Below are 15,507 nucleotides of genomic sequence, written 5' to 3' on the forward strand. Positions count from 1 at the left end.
ATGGTCCTTTTTTAGGGATAAATGAAATCTTTCTCAGGAGTCTCCTGAAAAGCACATTTCCCCTTGCAGCTTATTGGCCAGATTTGCATTACATCCAATCATGGTCAATAAGAGAATAGCTATGACTGGCTCTCTGGTTAATTGATAATCATGCCTGGGTCTGGAGCAAGGCCCAAGTTCCCCAGAGGGACTTATAACAGTTGGACAAGATTGGCATTTTGTGGCAAGGAAAAAGCAGAGGAATCTGCTAAAGACTTAACCCTGAAATGCTCTTTTCTATCCACATGGCTCCCAGGTGGTACGCACACTTCCATCAAAGCTAGCAAACATACACTTCAAATATTCCTCCTTGAGAGACTCCTGGCTCTGAAAACTTCTCAAGAAGCATTTTTCTATTCCAGAGAAGCCTTCAAGTGTTCCAAGGACAAGCTTAACCCACCCTTGTTCTGTCACCTTCAACCCACACCAGGGACACCAGGATCAGGCAGAGGGAAGAGTGGAGAAGGAATGCCTCTTCCCTCGCTGTTTTAATCAGCTTGGTGCTACTATGACCAATATATCTGACAAGAACAACTTAGAGGAGGAAAAATTTATTTTGGCTCACAGTTTCCTAAGTTCAATTTATGGTCAGCTGACTCTATGGCTAGAGGAAAGCAGCTCAGGACATGACATCCAGGAAGCAGAGAGACCTCTGCTCACCGGGGACAAAATGTAAACCCCAAAGGCATACCCCCAAGCGATCCACACCCTACCTGCCTTCAGGTACCACACAGTTAATCCATCCATGTGGATTAATCTACTGATTAGATTATGCCTCTCCTAATCTAATTTCACCTATGAACATTCTTGCATTGTCTCACACGTGAGATCTTGGGGGACAACTCATATCTAAACCGTAACACTCATGTTGCTGATGTTCCAGAAGCTACCGATCACATAGCATTCCCCACAATTTTGAATCCAGTTTTAACAAGATCCCACTTAATCCCATGTTAAATAGGCTTCATGCCTCTCTAGACACATGGAGAAGGAACTCTTCAATAATCAAGAGCAGATAATAGTCACAAGCACATGGTAGGCACTACATGAATGGTACATAAATACTGAATTAGAGAGAGAGAGAGAGCACAGGCTGCTCCCATAGAGCTTCGAAGGACAGGCAGTTTGGGATAGACTGAGTTAGGGAAAGCTTTATTCGTGACTCTGAATTAGGATTGACAAATAAATATAGGGCAGGCAGCCACCATTTTTACCTTATCTATGGGCACTGTGGCTAATTTTTCAGGTCAATGGAGAAAAGTTCACCCTTAGTTAGAAGGAAAATGCTTGGGAAGACACCAACCAGTGCAGTTCCATTCATAGGCTCCTTCAAGTTGTTTGGCAGTAATCAAATGTGCCTAAACTCAGCCACCTACTCACCCTCACTGCCAAGCTTGCAGGTAAAGGATTTCAAGCTCTAAATTGTACTTTCAGATAGAACTAGACATATTTTTTAAGAACAATTAAGAATGTACTTTTTCTGAGATAGAGCTGGACATTTTTTAACAGTAGTAAAGAAAACCCCTTTTCAAAGACCATGAAAAAAAAACATCTAGAGGAGCTGTATTCCACTCAATGATATTAAATATCTACTTATTTTAAAGATCTCTCCATGATTATTTTAATTTTTTGGATTTTGCTAAATATTTGCTGAAACATAGTTTTCAAGTAATTTCTCTTTCCATTTTTTTGTAGATTCCTTCATTTGAGGGAAAAAATATAAGCTATCAATATCATTCTCCAGTCAACTTATAGGCCCGGGAACTGGGGGTCACACACAAAAAAATATAAGAATGCTGTAACTGCCTCCACATGCAGTATATTTGAAAAGACTCATAGTCTTAACGACTTAAATTTACAGTAAAAGCTAGTGTGTAACTAGGTGCTGAGTGTATTTGCAGTGGGTGCATCAAAGGTCATTCTAAACTGGTAAGGCAGGAAAGATTTGGGTTATATTTTGAATACCAGACTGGAAAAGAAGAAGATGAGGATTGCAAAGACCCAGAGTCAAGAATGCACAAGGCGTGTGCACAGGCCAGCCATGAGCACCCCCAGATGGCCAGAGGCGCTTTCAGGGGTGAGGAGTGGGGCATGGGGGGAAGTTAAGATTACTTACTTATAAGAGAGTGAAGGACAACAGATATAAAGGGCCTTGAATGTCATCATTAATTTGATAAGCAATGGATAATTTGGAGCTTGTGGCCCAGTGGGATCTGTCCTGCATTCTAAAGAAATTATTCTGGCAACAGAGAATAAGAGGGCAGGCATAAGACTTAAAAAAAAATTAAAAAGGTATAGATTATTGATATAGTCAGGTGTGAAGAAATAAGGGCATAACCCATAGTGGTTGCAATGAGAATTATAAAGAAAGAAAGGTAAGAAATATTGTTAACTCCAACTAAGCCTAACTAATCCAACTCAGGAACAGAAGGAATCAGAATGGCACAAGATACCAGTGATAGAAAAGCCACGTCTGGCAGTAATAATTCATGATTTTCAGGTGAGTTACTGAAGGCAGTTACATGGATCTAGGGATGGAAGCCAGTCCCCAAGTGGCCTGTCTCTGTTGCTTCAGAAACAAAGTGCTAGAGCAATTTCACAGATACAGATTTGGATTCAATATGAGAAAATATTTTTAATGATTGGATAACTCAAAAAAAAGTTGAACAGACTCCCACAGAAGAAAATGAGCTGTCCTTTTTGTTGGTATTTCACCACTACTGTGACAAGAAAAAAAAAAAAATCAGGATCAAGTGTTTTGTTAATTGAGGAGATTATTATGTTGAGCAGAAGGGTGAACTAGCCCTTCACGACATTCCTGAGTCTGCTTTCTCACCTCAACAAGAGCAGTTTGCATACTGCCTGAGAAATGAGAGAGCTGTCCTGTCATATCACATCTTCATGGACTTATCTGACTAGACTCTTCTATGTCCAGTCACAGAGACCTCCTCCAATTGACATGAGTAAAATAGAAAGTTATTGACTCACATAACTCAAGAGTCCAGGATTAGTACTGGTCCCAGGGACTACTCAGATGATGTACAGAATCCAGCCTGTAGCCATCTGTTGGCTCTGTTTCCCTTTGTCAACCCTCTTAGGCAAGTTTCCTCTCCACGTGATAAAATGGCTGCCAGTGGCTCTAGGCTCCAACTCCAGAGAAACCCCAGTAAAAGAACGCGCTTCTTTCATTCCAGCCAGATCCACCTGAAATCCCCAGCCTGACCTGCCGTGGCCATATTGGGTATAGTGCCCATCCCCAAACCAGTCCTTCTGGCCAGCTGTTGGTTGGTGTAAGCCTGGGCTTCATGCCCACCTTGGAGCTTGAGGTAAGTTGGCACTCTCAAACCTCATGGATTGAGAATCAAGGAGATTCATTTATCTAAGTAGAGAAAAGGAGCTGGATTCTTGGCAAGGAAGACAGTACAAAAGCAGAGTCTGAATCCTTCTTACTTGCCCTTGGCAGTACGGGCCCTGGATGTGGGTTTACCCACCCTGAGTTCTCCTCTAGGTCATCTCGGAGCAGCTGGTGTTGAGGATGCTCACAGTCGGTGCTCAGAGGTTAGGGAAGTAGGTCATCAGAGAAACTCAGCACTAGGTTGAAAAGGAAATTAGGGACCAGAAGGCTAAGCAGCAGGGGCCGGCAGTCAGTCATGGTTTCCTAGCTCTTCCTACAGAGCTTAGCAAAAACCCAGGTCTGCCTACACCCAGTCCTGTGCTTGCTCATTTTCTACCTCCCTAGATAATGTCAACAAAAAAACACTTGTGAAGTTGGGACCTTTTCTCTACACCAGATATTTCTTATAAGAAGAGCAATGTACATGTTTGTAGAAATTGATATTTTCTCTCAATAGTTATCTCTAGCAACAAAACATGAAGAAAAATAAACCAGATTACCATTTAGGCTATATCATAGTATACAGTATGAGGTAACAAGAGTTTAAAAAAGAAACAGGCCCAGTTTGGGGGTTCTGTCTACTGTTCCCACACCCCTTTTTTTGCAAGAATAAATTCCAAAGCAATCATTAAACTCTTATGATCCCTTTGCTAAAGAGTGTTCTAAACAGACATGGCACCTTCAAGTGGTTCTTCAAGACACAAGGCTTTAGCTGGGCTCAGTGGCACACTCCTATAGCCCCAGCTACTTGTGAGGCTGAGGCAGGAGGATTGCAAGTTCAAGGCCAGCCTCAGCAATCTTACAAGACCTCATCTCAAGAAACGGAAAAGATAACTGCACTCCCAGCCTCAAGTCCCACTCTGAAAGAGACCCCAGGAAAGGTGTGTCGTTTAGCTCCCTGCTTCTGGGCAGACGACTGGTAAGCATTGTTAGAGGAACTCCCCATCTTTGGGAGATTCTTTTCTTTCTGGCATCCTCGGTTCTCGCTCCTTGGTAATGGAGTTTCCCTTCCTGGGGTAAAGATCCAGATGCCACTGCCAAGCTTGGGAGAGTGACAGATCCCAGGCCAAGACAAGAGGACCCAGCTGTGGAAATGAGGACAGCAGGAGAGGGTGGTCAGACTGACTGCCGCCTGCTGCAATCTCTCGAGGCCCTTTGGGGCCAGACTGAGGCCTGGAGTCTGATCCTTGGTGTCCCTGGGTTGCTGAGGTGGGGGAGGGAGATCCTGGCAGTAAGAGGACTTGGGTTACAGGGGCTTCCAAGACCTTCTGCCTTCTAGCCTCTTTCAATGAACTCTTAGGAGAAGCCCCGCATCTTCCAAATTCCAGCAACCTGCCCATGCCATGTCCTGTCGCGGTCCCTCTCTGGCCTGCCTTTTGGATGGGCAGACACCCCGGGGTCTTCTTTCTAGGAGCGCAGAGTGGGGAGTGATCCCCTCAGCCCTCGGGCGGCCGGAGGGCCCATGTTCTGGAACGCATGAGGTCATGTCTGCAAGCAGAGGATGTGAGCCGCTTTCTCCATGGAAGGGTTGCCCACACAAACAGGAGCCACTTGGCTCTCCAGGGTCACAGCCTGGCTGCAGCTGTCTCTCCCTGGATTCAGAGTCCTGGAGCCTGGCTTTGATTGTGGCTGGAGGTTATGTGTAAGGAAAGTGTTCCTGTGCTGAACATTAAGGGGCTGGCTTGCCTTTTTAAAAACTCTGACTCATTCTGGGAATATTTTTTAACTTCTTGGTCTTCAGTTGTACCTGACAGACTTGCTAGCTGGATTTCAGAAAGGTGCTGTAGTTTATAGCATTGAGATCATTTCTCCAAAGTACTTTTACAACGAGCTGATAATCATTCTCATGTTGAAGATAACGAAACCAAAGAATAAGAGGACTTACTTACAGGCAAGGTGGGCAGGCCTAGATTTTGGGGTGCCAGGCCTGTTGTTTCAGAGGAAAACCCAGGAATCCTCATTTCTAGACACCTCAAGTACTTTTCTCAAGAAAACGCTCCTTCCATTTTTAAATGAGCAGATTTCTAGTTAAGAGAGTCACTGTTCTTCTGAGTTCCTATTGAGTGTGTGGCCTGGCGGTGAAGGGTTTGCACTTTGGCTCAATTCCACCTTAACCCCTCACTAGCTACGCAATCTTAGGAAAAGTACTTACTTCTCTATGTCTCAGATTCCTCATCTGTGAAATCTGAACATGCTTAAGCACCGTACTTGTTTCTGAGTGAGCCCTCGGTACATCTTACCTATTGATATTACTTGTCAAGAGAGCATGCTGAGGAAGGGTTTGTCTGCAATGCACAATGACACAAGAAAATAGGAAGAACAGATAAAGGAGAGACTAGTTTATAAGATTGAACTGCGCAGCCAGCAGGTTCTTGAGATAATGTCTGTTAGGTGCACAGTACAGATGCCACTCAGAGCAGGCTGGCCACCAGGACATGGTGCTTACTACCAATAGTGACGAGTGACTGCATGATGGAGACATGTTAAGCACCGAGAATAAGACTCAGTAACTGATAGCTACTGGTGTTATTCAGAGAGCACCAAGTCCTCCCTTTCCCCTAGATACTTATTTAAAACCAGCCTTCCAAAGCCGTGGGTTCTACAGATTCAACCAACTACGGATCAAAAAGACTCTGAAAAAAAGCTTGTTTATACTGAATATGTAGATACTTTTCTCTTCATTATTCCCCAAACAATACAGATAACAACTATTTATATAGCTTTTATGCTGTATCAGATACTGTAAGTAATCTAGAGATGATTTAAAGTATATGGGAGGGTGTGTGTAGATTATATGCAATTCTTACACCATTTTACATAAGAGACTTGAGCACCCACTGACTTTGGTATCCAAGGAGGTCCTGGAACCAATCCTCCAGGGATACCCAGGGACAAGTGGAATTATATGCATTCAGGAAAAGCTGAGAAGGAAAGTTTTTATGCAGAAGCATAAAAAACATTATTTTTAGATGAAAAATGGTCATTTGCAAGTTATATGAAACTGTCTGCTGCTAAAAGCCAATGTTTATGACCACACCAATATCCAGTTCCTACAAAGGGGGAGCCATTTTACAATGAATTTATGCCAACAGGCCTTAAAAAGCCATCCCCTTTGTGTGTTAACTGAAATGATGCTACTTGCTTTAAAAGACATATCCAAAATCTGAGAGAGAAGCAGGAATTGTCGGGAAGTAAGATGTTCAGAAAAAGCTCTTGTTGGTAGCATGTCACTAGAGATCACTGGCATTGTAACACCCAGCTATTAAAGATAAAAATGAAATTTCAAAGTGTTTTCTCTCTTTAAATCAAGAGAAGCAGGGCTTGGAAAGCATGAGGGATTTGGGAAATAGGTCATGCATCTCTCACACGTGCCGTGGGAAGAAGAGGGCTCTGTAGAAACCATCTTGGAATTAAAATGTGCTGCGAATTAACTTATTCATCCAGTAGCTATTTTTTTTTTTTTAAGGAGGAGCATATAAAGGATAAGGTATCCTTGGAAGTCATAGGTGGTCTTATGTTGTGCAGAATATTACAACCAGATTTGGAACAGGATTCAGGAGGCCTAAGGAATTTTGCCACGGGCTGGGGCTATGGCTCAGCCATAGAATGCTCGCCTAGCACACATGGGGCCCTGGGTTCCAGGCTCAGCACCACATAAAAATAAAATGAATGGAATAAAGGTGTTGTGTCCAACTAAAAAAAAAAGAAATATATATATATATATATATATATATATATATATATATATATAGAGAGAGAGAGAGAGAGAGAGGAATTTTGCCACTTGCACAGTTTCTTCTGATTTCTCTCCAGCTCTATAAGCAGGGCTCACTGGAAATGGGGGAGTGGGGGAATCACAACACACTCCTACATGAGTGGAGACTGGATGGAAAGAGGCCTCAGGACAGAGAGATGCTAGGGCAGTTACAAGTTGGTTTAGCCATGAGCTCTGGGATTCTCAGCTTTTTTTTGATGGTGGGGGGGAATAGAGATTGAACCCAGGGGCACTTAACCACTGAGCCACATCCCCAGCCCTTTTTATTTTTTATTTTGAGGCAGGGTCTCGCTAAGTTGCTTAGGGCCTCATTTAGTTGTTGAGACTGGCCTCGAACTTATGATCCTCCTGCCTCAACCTCCCCGCTGCAGGAATTACCGGTATGCACCACCACACTTGGCCAACATATGTTCTTGAAGAGCTCATTATTTCAGAAACATAAAGATCTCTGCCAGATAGATCAAGCTGTGCACAGTGCAGATCAACTCTGTCCTCCCCAGACCCTAGGCCTCTGCCCACTGAGCCTGAGCCTCTACAGGAGCACCTTTTCCCCCCCTATATTCCAGACTTTCTCACAGGGTGTTGGGACTCCATTCTCATTTGCCTGACCTTGGACAGTCCAGCCCTCTGATGGCTTCATGGATGTTTGCTGAGATGGGTTCCCAGCATGTATCTCTAAGCAAAGATGGGTGATCTCAGTCCAGCACTTCCAAACTGATTTACTCTTGATCCACTTGAAATATCCAGCATATTCTCTCTAGATAGAATGAGTAAGGTTTGTGGGTTTAAAAATCTACAGAGGGATAAATATGGGAATCTGCAAAGGCACAAATCAGCAAAGAGTAAGGCATGGTCAGACCACAGTGATTTCCAGATGGCCGGAGTGAAGGATGGATGAGGGTTTAGGGTGTGCTGGTCCCTTAGGCTGTGTGACTCCACACAGATGATCACGTTGCAGTTGTAGCAGTAACAATGGGGAGGCCATGAACACCTTAAGCAGGAAATCAATAGAGTAAGATGGGCCACCTGTTGAGAAGGCATTGAATATGGTGTCCCTCCTGCTGCCCTTCATTCAGCCTGTTTGGGTGAGAAGAGCCTGGTGGGAAGTCAGGGGTCCAGGCCCACAGCATTTTGCCTTGCTGATCCCCATTTGTAAAACAAACGCTTGTCTTACCTAACCAGGTTGTTTTGAGGAAGTAATGAGATGGTGGAAGTGAAATTGCTTTGAAAAATGAAAACATTATTAAAAACGATAAGGTTTTTCGTCAGTGCCGCCAACAATATTATTGTTTTTAATATGCTATTATTTCTCTAGTTACCACATTCATTCCCCACTGAATTAGCCTTTAGAGAAAATGGAACAGGAGGAAGTGGCAGAGCTGGAACAGCAGGAAGCTTGAACCTCCCTCAGGACTGCAGAGTAGCCAACCCAGAGAGGGACCCTGAGCCAGGCCGGGCAATGCAGGAAACCAAGCAGCGTCGCTTGCTGCTCCATCTGAGTCTGTGAACAGACAGGCCTGCCCACAAACCACTTTCAGCAACCCAGTGGAGCCCCAGGAAGCGCCTGAATGGCAGGCTCAGGGGTTCCCCAAAGAGGCCTGACACCAGCCCCCACCTCCCGCAAATGGGAGTGGTTTCCAGGTGACTCATCGGAGTAAAATGCAGAAAAGAAAATAGAGGCTATGAGAGTTATTGCAAGTAAGCCAAGTACCAGGTCTCATTGTGTTCCTCCTTATCTCGGGATCAGAGAAGGAAACCAGGGAAGGCCTGGCTGAAGTTCTCTCAGAGCCCGAGCATTTCTGCCCTTTTCTTTCCCTGTGGGAACAACTGTTCTTGAGTTTGATTTAGGTAGGAAGTAGAAGTCACCACCCAAACTAAAGTTGCTGCTGTTGCTGGAGAGGCAGGATGGCGTTCTGCCGAGGAGCTGGCTTTTAGGGCCGGCACTGCCCATTAAGCAGCTCTGTGAGTTTGGGCAAATGACTTACTCTTTGGAGGCCCAGTTCCTCTGACTAAAGAATGGAGGTAATAAGGGTGCCTACCTCACAGGCCTGTCCTAAATTAAATTTTACATTAAAAAATCAACACTAGGTGTTCAGATCAGTACCAGAAAAAAATGAGCCCCTCATAGGTGTAGCTGATATTGTATTAAGAATATTAACATGACCTTCTCTCTCGCCCCTCTTAATTATTAATATTAGCCTCTTTTGCCTAGGGTCTACAGTATTGCCCTCTAAAGGAGAAAAATGATGCAAAACCCATATTTTATTGCTGTTTCCTCTGCTCCTGTCCTAAACCAAAAGCCCCCTCTGTGTCTGAGCAGCTCCCCTCAGTGCCTGGGCAGCTGTTTTTTCCTCCAAACACTGGGCCTCAGGCCTCTCAGATAGAGACAGCCATTAAGTCCCTAGTGCAGAGGCTCAGGAGAAAGGCCTGGATTTGTGTCCCAGCTCTTGCACCAGCTCCTGACCACCCCTAAACTCAGTGTCATGAATCTCCTGTGGATCACAGAACTCTCCTTTTTGCCAAAATCTCCATCCTTGTCCCCAGTGCCAATCCAATAACAAGGACATGGTTTTGAGAGAAAGGAATTATTGCTTTGCTAGCAAGAGAGAAACACAGGAGACTGTGATTCTATCCATCAGCAGGAACAGAGCCTTTTAAAGAGGTAATTCAAAGGCCACATTCCCCATGTTGTAATTCACTTGTTAATTTAGGAGGTGGTCATTTCTGAGATCTTCTGGTACCATCCCCAAAGTCTGGATTATTTCATTCCTATGGTGGATATGTACTCAGGGACAGATATATATGTGTAGGTTGGGGAAGAAAGATAATCCTGTTTCCCCTGAGATTAAAGAGGGGAGAGATTAGGGAGGAACAGGGAGAGAGGAAAAGAAAGAAACATGTCCATTTTAAAAATAAGCTGCAGTGACAGAGCAGCAAGGATTATGTGCAAAGCATAAAGGGGACACTGTTATATCCTGTGCAAAGGTATAGGAATCTGAGCTGCAGAGCGTGGCCTGAGGAGGCATGTTGTGGTCATCCAGGTGTGAGCTCTGGGAGGTGGGCAGCTCTGGCTTCCACCCCTTGCTGGCTGTGTGTCCTTGGGCAGCTTCTTTTATCTCCTTAACTTGGCTTTCTTCTCTGAACTGGGGATTACAGATGGAAAATGACAACCCCCAAGACAGGATGCCCTGGGAGGAGGAGAGGAAGAGGTGGGGAGGAAGAAGGCAAAACATTCATCCCTTCCTAGTGAAAATGGGTCGTGAAGCAAGGAGGCAGATGCTCAGTGCTGGGCCCTGGACTTTCACCCTTTCCCTTTGCCCGTGAGTCCTGGAAGGAGAAAAGCAAATAGTGAAGCTCTGGGTAACAATGGGTCCCAGAGGAAGAAGAGAAGCAATGGACACACAGAGCTCTGAGCTTCCATCCCTTCCCAGTAACACTAAGTTTCAGACTTTTTACAACTTTTTTCCTGGCTGCCCAAACTGACACATTCTACTTCAGTCCCCAGTGATTAAGCCACCCTCATTGTAAACTCTAAAACACAGATCCCCTTATGGAACCAGGGTCATTTTCTACCCGGAAAGTGAGCCCCTCCAATGCCCGACTCTGATCCTGAATAAAAGGCACTGCTGATCCATGAAGCCTCTCCCTTCCTGGTTATTTGTGCTTTCATCATGGTGCCGAAACGGTGTTGGTTATTTTTGCTTCCAATGGCAGCCCCTACCTCAGAGGATCACGGCACACCACCAAGGCATACGGTGTGCCCGGGAAGCATTCAACAGGTGTCACTCATTACAGTATGGACAATCAAATGCTCCGGGGTGCCTAGAACTTGGAGCCCAGTTTGTGGTGGTGAAGTCCTTCTGTTTGCTCTGGCCCTCAGGGGCTGGAGAGCCAGGCCCTTCACTTAGCCTGACTCTGAATAGTCTCCCTTGACCTCTTTCCCACAGGGCTCTACGTGCTGGTTGGAGCTGGGGCCCTGATGATGGCCGTGGGGTTCTTTGGGTGCTGTGGAGCCATGCGGGAGTCACAGTGTGTGCTCGGATCAGTAAGTGGGGCATGGAGGGGTGGGGGCGGGGGCGCTGGTCTGAAGGAAGTCAGGATGCCTGGCCTGCAGCCCAGGGTCTCCCAGGACTCACTGAGCCCTTGACTCTCCCTTATCTTCCTAAGTCTGGGGTTTCTCTGTCTCTTGCATAAGAATAATATTATTTTTCTTCCTGCCTCATATGGAAAGTGTGAAAAAAATGAGGTCATTAGTGTAAAGATGTTTAGGAAGGAAAAGTGCCTGGTAATTGTAAGGGGCAATTATGATTATTTTTTTTTAAATAATATTTCACTATGGATGAAGTAGCTAAAAGATTCCTATAGGCAAGGGAAGTGCTGTTATCTATGAGAAAAGCATTTCTGGTTAAGATCAATAACTTAACCAAACATCCCTCTAGTGGCTTATTTTAACCACCGGTCTCTGGTTTAAAAAAAAAAAAAAAAAATCAGTCAACTGCTATAAAGCCAATGCCAATGTATAAGTGAAACAAGAAGAAAGAAGGGGCGGGGGGAGTTTTTGTGTTTCTCCATTGGGAGTCTGAAGCATTACTTTTATTAGGCAGTCTCTCATTTTAGTCACTCATTGCAACCTTTGGATTTTTTAACTCTGCTGCTTCTGACCTCTTGCTGTATAAAAATGCCTGACTTGTTTCCTCACCCACCCATTCTTTCTCTGTCTCCCCTGCCGTTGGGCATCTCTCTCTTGTTTATCAATGACAAATCAATGAACTTGGTTTGATCAAAGCAAACCCAAGACCTGAATGGAAATTTGTCCAGGAGGACACCCCACTTCCCCACAATACACACCCCCTGAGAGAAGCCTTTCCACACTCTTCACCAAGCCCAGGCCCCATAATACCTATCTTCTGACCCCACTTTATATCTTGATAGAGTCTTTTTTGCTCTTCAAGTATTTATTGAGCACATAGGTGGCCAGGCACTGACCTGGGATGGTGGCATTTCTGTGTCACTCTATAAAATTCTCTTATTCAAATTTTAAATCCTTTATTCATTAGTATCTTCCTCTATCCAATGTGAAGTCCATGATTGCAGAGACATTGAGACCTTGTTCACTATAGTATACTAAGCACCAGGGACAGTAACTGGTGCAGAGCAGATGCTCAATAAACAATTGCTGAATGAATGAATAGATGAATGAAAAAAACAACGGTTGCATAAAGGAAACTAAAGGGGCAAATGCTTACTGCTGGATCAATTCAAACTAATAACCTTGCCTAATGCCTTTTCAATATAACTAAAGTCAAAGGGACTGAATACATTGAAAAGGTATTAAATTAATGAAATTAGTGTTTTCTCTCCTCTACAGTTTTTTACCTGCCTACTGGTGATATTCGCTGCTGAAGTAACCACTGGAGTATTTGCTTTTATAGGCAAGGGTGTAGTAAGTAAAAATTACTTTTTTATGGCAAAAGTTATGAGATACATAGAGTGTTATTTAAAAAACCAAATAGTGCCCAAAGTTATAGTATGAGCAGAACTTCTTAATCTAAAGAAGTAGTGCATAGGACTGAGCGTGTGTATGTACTAGTGTGCACATGTACACATCTATGTGTGTTTCTAGGGAGATTGTTCATAGCATTTATTAAATTTATAATGTAGTGTATGATTTTTGAAATAAGCTCACTAGTTTAAGATTATCCTCAGTTCACAATGAGGCAAGAGTAAAAAGGGGACTGAGAAGAACATGCATCCCTGGTTTATCCTTAAGGCTTGGCCTGTACAGAGGCTGTGACATCCTCAGATTCTAAAACTTGACCTATTGTGTGCTCCCAAAGTCAGTTTAGATTGCTGCCCAACTCCAGGTGTCCAGAACAGTATCAGGAGAACCCACAAGTGAAATAGGCTTTGGGAAAGATAAACACTTGGAGAGAGAGAGAGAGAGAGAGAGAGAGAGAGAGAGAGAGAGGAAAGGGAAAAGAAAGAAGAACGGAAGAATGGCACTGTCAGTGTACTATATTTCAGATTAATTCATGTGCCATCAATAATGTGTTAATGAACTTATTTTAGACCAAAAAATGACAAACCTATACAATAAAAAATGTCACCTCTTTTGGAATTTTTCCAAAGTAGCTGGTTATATTCATAGGTTACCTTAAACTCAGCTCCATACAGAAGTGAAACTAGATCGTAGGACCTTTTGAGATTTCTGTGGATTAGGGGGTCACATGCTTTTATATCAGAGAAGCATTCTCCAAACTTTACATGGTATTTAAAAAGTCTTCTTTGGTGGTGAACATCTGTTAAACAATGCCATGAGAAGACTTCAGTCCTTTTAACTAGTGAGGTACCATGATTGCGTAGTTCCCAGCCCTGGTTGTGCATCAGAATCTCCTGGTTGGAGCCCAGGAAACTGGGTTCCCATTGATGCTGAAGCCCTATCAGGTCTTGGAAACCTCCACTCTAAGAAATCTTTCTGGTCTTTGAAAACTCTTCTTGGGTTAGTCTGTCCTTTCATCCTCAAAAGCATCTTAGAAACTCTAGAATCAACTGGGGATGTGCTCAGCAGTAGTGCCCTTGCCTAGCATGCACAAGGCCCTGGGTTTAATCCCGAGCATGACAAAAAGAAAAGAAACTCTAGAATCTATTCTGTGTCATATATGCAGAATCATTTTAAATACATGGAAAGGCAGTGTTTTTAAGGGGTGTAGAACAAGGGATTTTCTTTGATGAAAAGAGATTGTTTGAAACTTCCCACTCAGCATACCCTCAGTTTTCCTGGTATTTTTTCAGGCTATACGACACGTACAGACCATGTACGAAGAGGCTTACAATGATTACCTTAAAGACAGGGGAAAGGGAAATGGGACTCTTGTGACCTTCCACTCAGCAGTAAGTAACTTGGCTTGTTCCTTCACCTCGTGTCTTCCAAAGATCATGTATGAACCAGGTTCTCTCCCCAGCACCTGGATTCAAAATAAAAATAAATTCAGTAAAGGCAAGCAACAGCATCTTATTTTAGCCCTTGTGAGAGCCATAGTTTGCATTCTGTATAGAAACCCCAGAAGAGAAAGAGGCCTACCACCGAGTTCACAAGAGGAAGTCAGAGTGTGTGCCCAAAAGAGACAAAGGAGGGCGAACAAGAACACAGAGAAAGCAGCCCAAATAAGTGTCAGCATGATGATGTGGCAGAAGCAAGGGTGGCCTGTTAGTCTGGAAAGCTGGTTTCCAGCTGCAACTTTGCAACTTCACAGCTTTGAGACCCTGAGCAAGTTTTTTGGTCTCCCTGATACACAGTCATCTCCTCATTTGTAAAATGAAGGGTCGCAGGAGAGGCTGTCCCTCCGGAGCCTTCTGTGGGCCTGCGCTGTCAGTGGAGGGCTCAGAGCTACAGACAGTTAATCAAAGAAGATTGATAGAGAAATGGGCCAAGCCAGAGTCGTTCTGATTTCTTAAACACTGATACGGGAGAAACGCTATGAACTCTTGGGCCAAGCGTTTTCAGGTACTTGGATCTTCTCTGTCACAAAAAAAAAAAATGCTGGCAAGTATCCCAGAGCCATCGAGCTGCACACAGGTCCCTCGGTCTCACAGGGCAAGCCCTAAAGCAAGTCCCCTGTTTGCTAGCCTGTCTTAAAGTCGGTCTTTGGACCCCTGGGGTTTACTGTGACCACTTCTGTCCTTCACAGCCAGCCCCTAGTTAATGAGCCCTTCTCAAAGCTCATAAGACTTTAGTTTTCCTCAACAGGTTATATGAATCCCCTTCTGAAAGAAGGACTCTAAAGGCCCAGCTCCTGTGTAAAAAGCAGCAATTTTCACAGACAGTGCCTATTAGCTTCTTGCCTTGTTTCGGTTGCCTTGAGTCACTTCCTATGGTGAAATTCAGACAGCTTTAAGGAAGTCATTTTCTTAGTTTGCTAGCATGACGATGTGATTCTTTGCTCCCTTTCTAGAAATAGCAGTTTGGGTTGTAGAGAAGGACCTTATAGCTGCTTTGCTGCCTCGGCACCACCTGCTCTCAGCAGGGATGCCCAGACTCACAACTCTCGCTTTCCCGGCTCCTGTCCTAACATCTCTTTCTGACTTTCTAGTTTCAGTGCTGTGGAAAAGAAAGCCCTGAACAGGTCCAACCCACATGCCCAAAGGAACTTCTAGGCCACAAGGTGAGCTTCTACCGGGGACCCCCACCTGCCCTGTAGTGTGAAATGGTTCTTGCCCTCAGGGTGGGGGCAAGGAGGCTCAGGTTCTACCTTCCAGGGACCCTAGGAGACCCTCTCCCAGTGGACTCTGGGCCTCATCT

General features: G+C 44.3%; 1 protein-coding gene across 2 annotated transcripts in view; it reads left to right on the plus strand.

The window, feature by feature from the left end:
• The window catches only part of Tspan2 (tetraspanin 2), a 45,291-nt gene that overhangs the window by 17,194 nt on the left and 12,590 nt on the right, over positions 1 to 15,507 (plus strand). For both annotated transcript variants that reach the window (XM_076861538.1, XM_076861539.1), the window contains exons 3-6: positions 11,156 to 11,253; positions 12,577 to 12,651; positions 14,001 to 14,099; positions 15,299 to 15,370. In XM_076861538.1, the coding sequence (XP_076717653.1) occupies positions 11,156 to 11,253; positions 12,577 to 12,651; positions 14,001 to 14,099; positions 15,299 to 15,370 (344 nt within the window). The remainder of the gene's footprint in view (positions 1 to 11,155; positions 11,254 to 12,576; positions 12,652 to 14,000; positions 14,100 to 15,298; positions 15,371 to 15,507) is intronic.

Source organism: Callospermophilus lateralis, chromosome 7 (genome assembly GCF_048772815.1).
Source record: "Callospermophilus lateralis isolate mCalLat2 chromosome 7, mCalLat2.hap1, whole genome shotgun sequence".
Lineage (NCBI taxonomy): Eukaryota > Metazoa > Chordata > Mammalia > Rodentia > Sciuridae > Callospermophilus > Callospermophilus lateralis.